At 40.5% G+C, this 12335-nt stretch overlaps 2 protein-coding genes across 5 annotated transcripts in view; one reads left to right on the forward strand and one right to left on the reverse strand.

Annotated features, from left to right (window-relative positions):
* ST6GAL2 (ST6 beta-galactoside alpha-2,6-sialyltransferase 2) overlaps positions 1-3945 on the forward strand; it is a 52816-nt gene extending 48871 nt beyond the window's left edge. For all 4 annotated transcript variants that reach the window (XM_042806131.1, XM_042806132.1, XM_042806130.1 and 1 more), the window contains one exon: positions 1597-3945. In XM_042806131.1, coding sequence (XP_042662065.1) covers positions 1597-1865 — 269 coding nt within the window. In that variant the 3' untranslated portion in view covers positions 1866-3945. The remainder of the gene's footprint in view (positions 1-1596) is intronic.
* Positions 1-12335, reverse strand: part of LOC116962649 (pinopsin-like) — an 87933-nt gene that overhangs the window by 2297 nt on the left and 73301 nt on the right. The gene's annotated exons all lie outside the window — the stretch shown is intronic.

Consider the following 12335-nt stretch of genomic DNA (forward strand, 5'->3'; position numbering starts at 1 on the left):
ACTGATATGAAAGTATTGCAGTTTAGCCAGTACTGTTGATCAGTATCTGATATTAGTCCCTTTGAAAATGTGCAGCCGCAACAGTAAGATTTCTCTCATTTCAAAGCTAAAAAGACCTTCTGTTAGAATGGATTTACAATTGTGCTGTAGGAAAACAAAGTTTGCCTAAGCCCACCTATCTTCCTCCTGAATTTGTCCTCGTCTAGTTTTGATCTTGAGCATGGGATAAGGAGAGTAACAGCATCTTCGGACTGCACCTGAGGTCAAAGTGAACCTTTCCCTGGCTTTAAACAGGAAATTTAATTTTTGCATGGCCTTTCTTAGCTGCTGTTGACAGTGTTGATGACAGTTTGCTATTGACATGTGGCAGGAAAAAATGGGTTGGCATTTTGTGGATTCCTCCTCGCTGAGCAGGAGGTGGTCAGGGGCTTTTCCTCATGACAGCACCGCTCTAAGAAGGGATTCACCTTCCTCAGCCTCTCTCCTTGAGACTCTTCACAGAATTGTCAGAAGCCATGGGCTTTTGTGCCACTACTACATGGTTGGCCCTTCTGCATGTATTTAGGCTGCCGTCTTCTTGCCTAGAGAGAAGCAAGTCAATGGAAAAAGTGGAATTTGTTCAGTCCCAGATTAAGAAAGACCAACACTGTAATAAGGTGGAGATGTTTCAAAGAGTACATTGATACCCTATTATGGCCAACAATCCGAATGAACCATCCAAAAGTTGTCAAGGGAAGAAACATGGGTGATACTGGCCCATCTTTCTATTCTAATTTCCCCTTGCTATGGTGCATGAAAAAGGAAAGGGAAGTCAGTCTGATTCTTCGTGGCTTTGAAGATTAGTATGTATGTGAATATTTGCAAGGCACAGATATCCAAAAGCACAGAGGAGGATAAGTTGGGCATACCTGGAATTTTTATACCTACTGTACATGACAGGTCAGAGTTTAGCTGTGGAAGTGGCAAAGTACCAATAAGAGCTCCTTAAAAACACCAAGCAACTGCTCTGTGTGTATGTGTGTGCTCTGTATTCTGCAAATGAATGTGAAGACCTGATCTGTCTTGCCAAATAGCTTCAAGAACTGACAATATACAAGAAAATCAAGAAAAATGATCAGTGCACTTGAAAAAATTAGCATGCAGCTGCATGAGGTCCCTGATTCTCGTGTGGGATGTTTTGTGGACAGGACAGGGTAAATGGGTGGGGGTAGAAAGAGCAGTCTTCTCCCTGAAGCAGGCTGATGGTGGTGTGCAAGCCCTTTATAGGCTTTTTACTCTTGTCCGACTGCATCAAGTCTACAGAGATCGCAATCTTTGTGTATCAGGGAGAAGTGAAAGCTGCTCTAATAAAAGGAGCTATTACTTCACTTAATGATTTTACAGGAGTAACACTTGAGGTGTGCAACAGCAAAGGAAAGCAGGAAAAAAAAACAAAAACAAAAACAAACAAACAAACAAACAAACAAAAAAAAACCCAAAAACAAAAAAACAAACAAACAAAAAAAAAACCCAAACAGCAGATTGGATGCCTGCCAGGAAATTTCTGTGAGAAAGGTGAAATCTGGGGTTCACTTTTCTTCTCCCTTTCTGCTCCAGGTATCCTCATCATGATGTCCATGTGTAATGAAGTGCATGTGTATGAATACATCCCTTCAGTCCGACAGACCGACCTGTGTCACTACCATGAACTCTACTACGATGCAGCTTGTACCTTGGGGGCCTACCACCCACTGCTCTACGAGAAGCTGTTGGTGCAGAGGATGAACAAAGGTTTGCAGGATGATCTGTACCGGAAAGGGAAGGTCATTTTGCCAGGGTTCAAAGCTGTCAAGTGCCCCGAACGAAATAATTTCCCACACTTGTAGAAGAGAGTCCTTCAGAAACAATGTGCAATAAGGTACTACTGTCGTACTATAAACAAGAAGGGAATACTTGAAAAATGTTTCTTAGACCGATCTAGTCTTGAGTCTATAAATTGTAATTAAGTAGCAGGCATGAGGAATACTTCTTTTCTGAGCCTGAGTATTTATTACTGCTTTGCAAATAGTTAAAAAAAAAGGCTTAGCTCATGAAAGATGCAAAGGATATACTTAGGCAGAAATATAATGTATTGTTGTGGGTGTGACTGTCAGAATTTGTCAGTGGTCTCCTATGCCACATATGCTAGACTGTATTTTTTTTTTTTTAAATGAACTTCTTTAACTGTTAAACCTGGCATTGTGAAACAGCCTCTATTGTTCATGTACAGAGCGGCCAGTTGAACAATGCAGTGTTTCTCATGGCACCACGGGATTTTCACACTCTCCAGGAATGAAGTAATCACTACTCCGAACTATGAAGTCACTGACTAGAGCATACTTTAATTCCCATTCACATGCAGGCTCAGTTGCAGACCTCCAAGTGTATAGGGGGCATTATGATGGATATGAAGTCAGTGCAGAGGGAGATGGCTCTACATACAGCTAAACCAGTTAAAATACTGGACGTACTTTTGGTGCCAGACCCCCATGCTCACACTGACTGCATAGGGCAGAGGGAAGAGAGAAATGTCTCATTTCTTTAGAGAGCGACAAATATGTTTGTAACCCATTCAGGGAAAAACTCTCCTTGGGAGGCCTATCAAGAGTGTGTGAGTGAGATGGGAAAGATGCCTTCCCCTGGTCTGCACAGATAAAGAAGATCAAGAGAAAGCCAAGAGAGGCTGTGCAGCACATCACCCTGAAAGCGAGCGTAGAGCGAGCTCACCTTTCTGCAGCAAAGATAGTATTCAGGATTACAGACTTCATTTGTTAGGTATTTCATTGGGATCTGAATTGGACTCACTTGTTCACAAGTTACTGCTGTTAAGAAAGTATAGAGAGCTTTCTCAGAAGAGAAGAGGATATCAGCGTATTTCATTTAACATTTGAAAGACCCCAGAGAAGCTGTAATGCCTGCAAAAACCTGACTACGGATTGCATATGGAGATAATTTGATATTTTCCTTCATAACACACAATGAGAATATTCTCTAAGGCACTTCTAAAAATTCTGCCTGGTTGCTAATGTATTTATAGCATTATTTTTCAGGGCAAGATTTGAGTTTCAGATTTTCCAAGTGGCCGGAGATTAATGTTTTGGGTTTGTTTTTTTTTTTTTTCACACAACTGTACCCTTTCTTGTAGGGCAAATTCAGCAGGAACACATGCACACAAAAGCACAGCTATATCCTACTCATGTCCATTCAGTAAAAGGGCAGACAGCTCAAAGAGGCACTGAAAAGAATAGCTGAGTGACAGTGGTGAAAAGTATTTTTTGTGTTTTGTCTTAAGCAACAGAAAGGCAATTGAAGAGTGCACACAATATTAATGACTATTTCCTCTATAGTAGTAATGTAAGTATAATCACAGAATCCTTTTTCTCTCACTCTGCTCTTTGATTCTGATGATTTTCCTTCCTCAAAAGTGAAGAATCTGTGTCTTACATAGGACTTCTTTTCCCATGTAGTCTCTTAATTTGGGTTTATTAATTCTTGTATGATTCCTTTTGTTGACAGAAAATATGTCCAGATGATCTAAAAACTGTAATTCTGTATTGTGTGGATAGTTATGTCCATAAATCGTTTTGGTACATGTTAAATTGATAAGTTTTACTCATATTAGACTTAGACTCTGGATATATTACATACCGATTTCTTTTTAATGTTATGTATGGCGGCAACTTTTATTCTTTAAATTAATAACACTGTTATTTAATCTTGTGGAGAACAGATAATCTATACAGAACTAATCTATTTTTCCATATGTTTGGAAAAAACATATGACGTTTGAACAGTGCAATCAAACATGTCTCTCTTTGCTGTACGCTGGGTTAGCTGCCGCATGTTTGTAAAGGAAGGGAGTTGATCAGCTTTCTAGGAGTAGTGAACATGCTACTTTTTAAACTGGCAATTCTCAAGTTCTGAAAAGAAAAAAAAAAAGAAGAGCATATCACTTTGATCTGCAACCACTAACCTTTGATTTTCACAAAGAAGAACGATGCTAACTGCATTACTCAACTACCCACACCAGGATTATGTTGTATTATTCCCTCAGTAATTTGTCAGAATAACCAACATAGCTGTTGTACAGAAGTTTCATGTAACAAGTGCTGAGCATACCTACTTAATACATCATTTAAATAACAATGCAGAACCAGGTCTCGGTTGTTACAAAATGAACTGTGTATTTTTAATTTACCGGACTGTGTGCATTTAAGCCCTCCCAGCAGAAAATTTTTCTTTGCTGTATCCTGATTTATACAGCAGTCAGTGCTCCCTCCACAAGTGCATATGGGGTGCTGTAGCACCGTCACCTCAGAAGACGCTGCAGCGCTGTGCTGCAAACGCTTGCTCACAGAGGAGGAAGACCCAGCTTGTGATGCCCACCTTGAAAAAAATAAGCATCCCTGGCGTGGCTTCCCAACACTGGTTTCCACTGTGATTTCACTGGTCTGCCTGCTTAAACACCTTGTGGCTGCTTAAACAGATTTTGCTCCCCTACCTTGTCTTGTCCTCTGTTTTTTGGCACAAGGGCAACTGTGCCTGATCTGCTCAATGAGGGTTCACCTCCCCTTGCCGCAAGAGGGGAAGGGGCAAAAATAAAGGGGAGACACAAAGGACCTGCAGAGGTGTTCCCCTCACCACTGCTTACACTCTGTGGCACTGGTTGCTGGCCTTTTCTAAGAGCTCACCAAGTTTTTTTGTATTAATGGGCATTTCCCCATCCCTCGTGAGTGCAGAGAGTGTGTAGTAACACTGAACTGTGTATCTTTTAATAATACTAACCCGCGAGTGTGCTGGTTTTAGATACATACGTTAAATGCAGACAGTGTAAAAGGAAATGCATTTTCCCACCCAGACCATGGGGTTTTTTGGGAAGAAGATACAGGCATGGTTTCATAGCTGTCTTGTGTGGCTGTCACAAGCTAGCGTAGTGGAATGACAGTGTAGACAAGAGAGGTTTGCCCAGACCTGGCTCTTGAGGTGCATCATCACCCAAGCAAATGCCTCTGCTATGGACCCCTGAGCTCCCTTCACACTTGTTGCAACAATGCAAGTTTTAAATTTACAGAGTTTTACTGACAAGTAGGAGTAAGTTGCCTTCAGAAGCTGTCGAGCCTGATTTCTGTGCCCTGGTGCTGTTGCCAAGAGTTGCACTCAGCTGAAACAAACCAGAAACACAGCAGCAGCTTAAGGAAATGTGCTGAGTTTATGCTGAATTTCATTCTGCTCTTTTTTCCACTGTGAATTCTGTGGCTTTTTTGCCTTGTGGTGCTCAATCATTTTATGCATTCAGCCTTTGGATGGTTAAATCAAGGTATTCTTCTCTTTATTCATGAAAAAAACATGAAAGATTTTGCCTCATTTTGAGCAAAGATTTTTTGTTAGAAAAAAAACATTAATTGTTCCATTCCTTTATAGTTTTAAAGGTTACCTGAGCATAAACTCACAGCTCAGTCAGTCATTCCTTGGATTAAACTACACCATCTTGGTTTTTTACCTTGCTGTGCAGTTTTATGCTGTTAAAACTCTAGTAAAGTCAGTGAAATTACCATGATACAAGAAATACACACCTTTGGAGAGAGAGAAGAGTAATTTACACACTAATCTACACTCTGCCTGTACAAATTTAGCTAAATCATTGCATGGCTTTGGTCAGGACACGTTCTTTGGTGAAAAAATCCAAATTCTGAACTTGTTGCTGTAGATCTCTTGCCAAAGTCAAGAAAACCAAGACAGCTTTTTTCTTAAATGAAGACAAGTGTCTACACTCAATGGCTGCATAGACTGAACAGTCATTTTAGAGAGAGATTGAATTACACAGGAGTTCAAAACACATGTAGACCAATCCAATCCATAGTGGGGCTTTTCTTTTTCATTTTCTTTTTCTTCAGCAGTTTTTAAGGATGGAAAATGCCATTTAGACAGTGATGCAGAAGTACCATGGAAGGAATATTAAATGCATTGACTGCAAAAATAAATGGCTACTATTTTTCCCTTTATGCTCTCTAAAGTTGATGCGTATTGTATAAATGAAATTGGTTTTTGAAGTAGGTAGTTCAGAAGACTCTCATTAGCAAGCATTTGAATCTTTCCCAGGAACTATCCTCGCACACACAAGGAGGATACCTGATTTAACTGTTTGAAATTTAAAGTAGCCCGTGTCTGGGCATAACTGCATCATTGAATGAATTTTGACACTGCAAATTTCTTCTCTCTGACTTAGTGATCAGATTCAGAGTTTTGTTCTTGAAATAAGATTTGTGTGTAAAAGCCTTACATTTATTCATAACGTCTCATCACTCTTATAGTATGTAGTCATTGAACTATTCAAATATAGACTGTGTACTTTTTTAATAGCTTTGAGAATTATTTTGTATGATGATTTTTTTAAATGAATGTGTACTCTAATAACAAAGCTTAAGATTTTACAGGAGTCACATTTTTAAGCGGTGTTTGTATACATTTTAACACTTTTTATATTTTCTATTATGATTTTGTATATTTTTATGTATGCACAGTGTACAGATTTTTTCCTGTAAATAAAACGTTTGCTTTCATTGGTTTAGGAGTGCTGGTCTTTTCATACGGCCTTGAGTGAGTGACACTGAACTGCAGAGGGAACAAAACAGGGAAGGTGCCTGTTGGTTCTGCCCACAATTGCAATGAAACGTCAGATGGAAACGGGCAGATAGGCTGACAAGTACCTTTCACAGTAAACTACAGAGAAGAGGCAAATATTGTAAAGCCAGTTTAATGCTAAAATGAGTATGTCTACCTGAGCAGGCGCCCTAGGGTTCCCCTGAGAGAATATGCCATACTCCTCTATGTTTGGCAGTAAATTTCTTGGGCTAGTCAAGCCCTCTAAGGAGGTGATGCTCTGGTGACTTGATGCTGTACTTGAAAGGCTGGTGAACTTCAGCTAAATGGCTGTGACACCCGTTCAAGGAAAGCAGCTTCGTGTTTTAAAGAATAAGAACAGACCTTTTTATCAATTATTAATTAAAATGAAGAACAACTTACCAAAGGGAAAACATAACTTGCCATTCAGTCTGTGATGCAATACCATGTCATTTAACCACCACAAGTTTGCTTACATCCAATAAATGTTAGCCATTCTGCTGGTTTTGGTAGTCTTTGAACAATGCAATGGCTGGGCCAATGGAGGTGACAGTCACTGTTTTCATCCCAGGGAGTCACTGCAAATCCATGCTGACAATAAAGCTAGTTACACATTAGTGGAATGATAAAAGTTGGATTGCCATTGCGTAAATTCCTGGCAGCCAGTAATCAGGCAGCTCATCCTGTGTATTACACCACCTCCTGTCAGGTGGAGTTGAGGGACTAATGACTATATGTCACAATATGCAACACCTCTCCAAAAAACTCAGAACAATGAGCTACCCTAGGGGCTAAACTGAATGCTGGGATGCATGAATGAAGCAACTAACTGATGCTTTTCAAATCCATCAACTTTGCTTTTATTGTGGGGGGTATTTTCACTTAAAAAAAAAAACCAAACCAAACCAAAACAAAAAAACAACAACAAAACATGATCACTGTATTCCATCAGATAAAATGCCTAACTTCATTGTCTATGACATGAGAGAGGACATTCTTGTCTCACTGCATACAAATCAGTATCACAGTAGGAAGTTGAAACCCATGAAGCGTATTGTGTGGGGTACAGAGAACATCTTGCTGTACTCCCTATTCTTTAGCAGTGACAGCTATAGGAGTTGTGGCATGACCTTTCTGATAGTATCTCAGGGAACCTTGGAGGCAACTCATTTTCAGGTTTATTCCCAAAACTGGACTGCGCTTTTCTGAACAACATGCCTTTGAAGGAGGTATCTTTTATCTTTCTATTCACAGAAGTCAGCTGTGTTTCACTTGAGCAGCTCTGAGGGGCGTAGTTCTCTGGACAGGCAGGTTGAACTTCAAACAGGCATTTTGGTCTGTTTATCTGCGTTATTAGCTCTACTGTTGTAATCATGGCTCAGGATGATTGCTCCAACTTGCTGTCTTGACTGCAGCACGAACCGACTGAAGTGATTCTGCCCCCTACTCCGTTCTGGTGAGACTCCACCTGGAGTACTGTGTCCATCTCTAGAGTCCTCAGAACAAGAAAGATGTGAAACTGTTGGAGCGGGTCCAGAGGAGGGCGGCAAAAATGATCAGAGGGATGGAACACCTCTCCTATGAGGACAAGCTGAGAGACTTGGGGTTGTTCATCCTGGAGAACAGAAGGCTCCGGGGAGACCTTACAGCAGCCTTCCAATACTTAGAGGGGCCTTATGAGAAAGATGGGGACAAAGTTTTTAGTAGTGCCTGTTGCGATAGGACAAGGGGTAATGGCTTGAAACTAAAAGATGGTAGTTTTAGACTAGATATAAGGAAGAAATTTCTTACAATGAGGGTGGTGAAACACCAGAACAGGTTGCCCAGAGAAGAGGCAGATGCCCCATCCCTGGAAACGTTCAAGGTCAGGTTGGACGGGGCGCTGAGCAACCTGATCTAGTTGAAGATGTCCCTGCTCATTGCAGGGGGAGTTGGACTAGATGACCTTTAAAGGTCCCTTCCGACCCAAACTATCCAATGATTCTGTGATAAGAACAGCGAGACACGTGAGGGAGGAGCCAGCCTTGTGCAATAATCACACCCGCCATCTTCTACAGGAAACTGCACCTGCAGCAATGATTAAGTAGTGGTTTACTTACTGTGGGTCTGCTTCATCAATCAGTATGAACAGTCCACTAACACTTGTGGTTTTGGTTGGGCTTCTAGATCTCCTAGCATCTTCAGCTTTCCAGGGTGACGTGGATAATTTGACTGCATCATCAGATTAGCATAGATTTATCTGCTATACCGCAAAACCTACCAATGTCCACTCCATACTTACATATTTTTAATATTTAGATTCTACTTTCTTACAGTGGTTACTCCAAATAGAGCACTTCAAAGAAATTACTGCACTTTTGTGGAAGTACAGACTGATGCCTGAGCTTCATGCCTTGATACCCAAGCCAAGTTAGACACGCATACCCTGTTATTTCTTTTTCCTAAAAATATGCTAATATGCAACTAAATGCTTATTAAGTTTGATGGAAATACTAACTGAATATATTAAAATGTCAGGGAACTAACTGTAATGCAGTAATACAGTGGGCTTTTTTCACTAGAAGCAGAGTAGCCACCAGAAAACTGGCGGTACAAGTAGGTTGTGACAAATCACAGGGGGGGCCATTGCTGAATTCTTAAAAATTGTAAAGAAAGGGATCCAGGGGAAGCAAAGGAGAGAGACAAAAAATGATGAAGCACAGCAAGGAAGGAGAAAGAAACAGCTAGAAAGGTGTACCATACCAGATGGAAAGGCAGAACTGCTGCTTTTTCCTAATAGCCACTTAACAGTTTGGGCTGTTTGTTATTTTTTTCTTTCTGTACATTTGGAGAGGAACCCAGCTCATCTTGCCGCTGTCAGGTTTCGTGTGCTCAGATGTGATCTTAAAATGAAAAACTAAGGTAGAGTTAAGAACAGTAATTGACTTCTGCTGAGGCTCAGCTTCTTTGTAAACACATGAATCCCAGAAATTAAACTGACAGAAGACTAAGGGGGTTACACTGCTACGCTCTGAACAACCTCTTCCATGTGCTTATAGTCATCTCTATGATAACTGAAATACGAAAATCCATTTCCTCTGGTGGCCTGTTTCTGTGCATAGACAAATAGGAACTGAATGCCCCCTTGGTTACAGGATGCTGACAGATAAGGGATAATTACTGTAGCAACAACTCCTTATATGTTTTCGAGAGGACTCCAGAAACCCTGAGGGATTCAGGAGGACAGCCAATAGACATCACAGCTGCCTTGATTTTATGGAAGCAGCCAGAGGGAAAATTGCTGCCAGTGCTGACTCCAGGCTGTGTCAGCTGCTGTTAATTGCCTCATTCTCAGACAGTCTGACTGCAACTGAGCTTCCTGATTAAAATATTTTGCTGGTCTACCTTCTAAACAGAGAGGTTTTTCCACCCTCAGCCCTGGAGTGCTGATGAATGCAGTGTACTAGCTATATCCTGCACTTTTGCTACCCCGAGCAGCAGGTATGTCTCCTGTGTAGGTGAGGTCCGCAAGGAGAGGGGCAATGGAAGAGGTTTGGGGGCTTCTGGATCGTTTTCTAGAAAACTAGAAGACTTTTTTTTTTTTTTTTTTTTTGCCTTTTAAGCAGTGTTTAGTCATTCTTACAGCAGTTCAAGGAAGCATACCATGAACATGTCTCAAAAAGCTAGAGTAAATGACTTGTCAGTTGCCTAATGTTTTGTAGACTAGGTGGCATTCCCAATCCAAAGTATTTACACTTTGGATTATGACAGGGACAGTAGGAAGAATTTTTGGCAAGTTAAGGCAAGAAACATGAGATGTGCCTTGTGCAAGCTAACGGTGCCTCATGTCTAGCCCTAGGCACAGCCTAGCTGCCTATGAGGCGTGTGAGCCAGGAGGCTCATATAAGGTGTTATTATATATCCTGAGCACAAGGAGGACAGATGTAGGGGCAGATGACCGGGAAGGAAAGGTAGGGAAAATTCTGCTCTGTGCCTGTTCCTGAGCCTGCTTTTTCAGAAAAAAGCACAGGAGGATTTGCTGAAGCTTCCTACTAGATCTAGGAACGTTATTTTTCTTCCCTAGAAATATTCCTCTCTGGAGGTGTTGAGTTGTTTTTCAGTTACTTCCAGTGCTTGTTTTCTTCTATACAAATGAAATTATAAGCCATTTGATGGACCTAATTTAGACTTTACAAATGTATGGGGCTGAATGTAGCTATCAGGCCATTAGGCATTTTAATGAGCAGCTGGAGCATTCCAAGAACAGTAGAGATGAGAAGAAAACAAATCAATAAGCTCTTACCAAAATAATACTAATGAAGTTGTTCCATGGTAGAAAAGCAGGGAAGGCAGAAACAAAAGAACATATACCAGTGTCTGAGAAATAGTACCTTATTTTCACAGATATAGCGTACTATTCAGATAATCCTTGATCATTTAAAAGTACTCTTTTTAGCGAAGTCCTCATGAAATATGCTCTCTCATTTAAAGCGAACAAAGTGAGAGATCAAAGCTGCAGGGATCATAAACTGGGGATAGTTATTTTGTTAGAGTAAACAGGAACATTTCTTTACCCACACTTCGATGTAACCAGCATGGCTGCTGACCTTCAAAGGGATTGGTTGTGCACATGAAAGTAAAATATTAACAATGCTACTATGTCTTCAATGCACATTGGTTTAAGACAGCACTGTTGCTTTCAATGGGATTTATCACTGAAGCGAAAAAAGACCAATTGTTATCTTTATCTCACACATGCTCTTCTCTGGTCTTAAAAAGAGCTACTAAAACCCATACAGTATACAAAAGAAGTAGTGTATGTAAAGTTAATTCCTCCTACCTGAAAGAATCTTAAGAGTTTCCTAAAGCAATGTGGAGAACAAGAACAGGCAAAGAACTGTGAGTGAATAGCAACAAAATGGATCGTGCCTCTATTTCCTATTCCCATTTCATTAAATCAGAATTGTTTGGGGCTTTGCACTGTGATTGATAGATCCTGACTGACAAAGGCAGCATCAAATTTACCAGTCCCTACAGTAACATTTTACTTCATGAAGAGAAATAAGGGTATATTACTACTGTATTATGGGATGAGTGATTCCAGACCATTTTGAAATGACTCCCATTTTGCTGAAAGTTCAAAACATAACATCAGTAAGTATTTTGACACTTGAAAAATGTGTGTTTGTTCAGACATAGTTAATATGCTGTTCTGCCTACCCAGTTTCTTCTTGTTTTTTCAGTTCCTCACCCATGGACACTGGATCAGCCCACAAGGATTAAAATAAATACTCCATCTGACTGTGATGGGTATATGCTGATATATTCCTGACCCAATTCTGCTATGACTGAATTACATTAATAAATACTTGTAGAAATGTGATCTTACTGTGTTCTTTTTTGCTCTGGGTTATGAGCTGTGTATCCTTGGCTATGTGTGTAACACATGTTTAGGGAAAACAGTTCTTCCAGATGTTCCTTCCAAAGTTTCACTTAGGCTGTGACCAAGAACGCTGCACAAGGAAAACCAAAGCCTTTGTTTCATGAGGTTATTTTTTAGTATGATACCACTGGCTATCTTCCTTTGAGAATCACTCAGGGTCTTTTTGCTTGAGGGTGGGTCACTGTCTTACATTCTACTAATACACACACAAACTGCAGCAGCTCTTGGGCATTTTATCTACTGAGTCTTCCTTGGCACCATCTTCCATTCTGCC

The sequence above is a fragment of the Tyto alba genome, unplaced genomic scaffold (genome assembly GCF_018691265.1).
Source record: "Tyto alba isolate M040663 unplaced genomic scaffold, T.alba_DEE_v4.0 Super-Scaffold_45, whole genome shotgun sequence".
NCBI classification, from domain to species: Eukaryota; Metazoa; Chordata; class Aves; order Strigiformes; family Tytonidae; genus Tyto; species Tyto alba.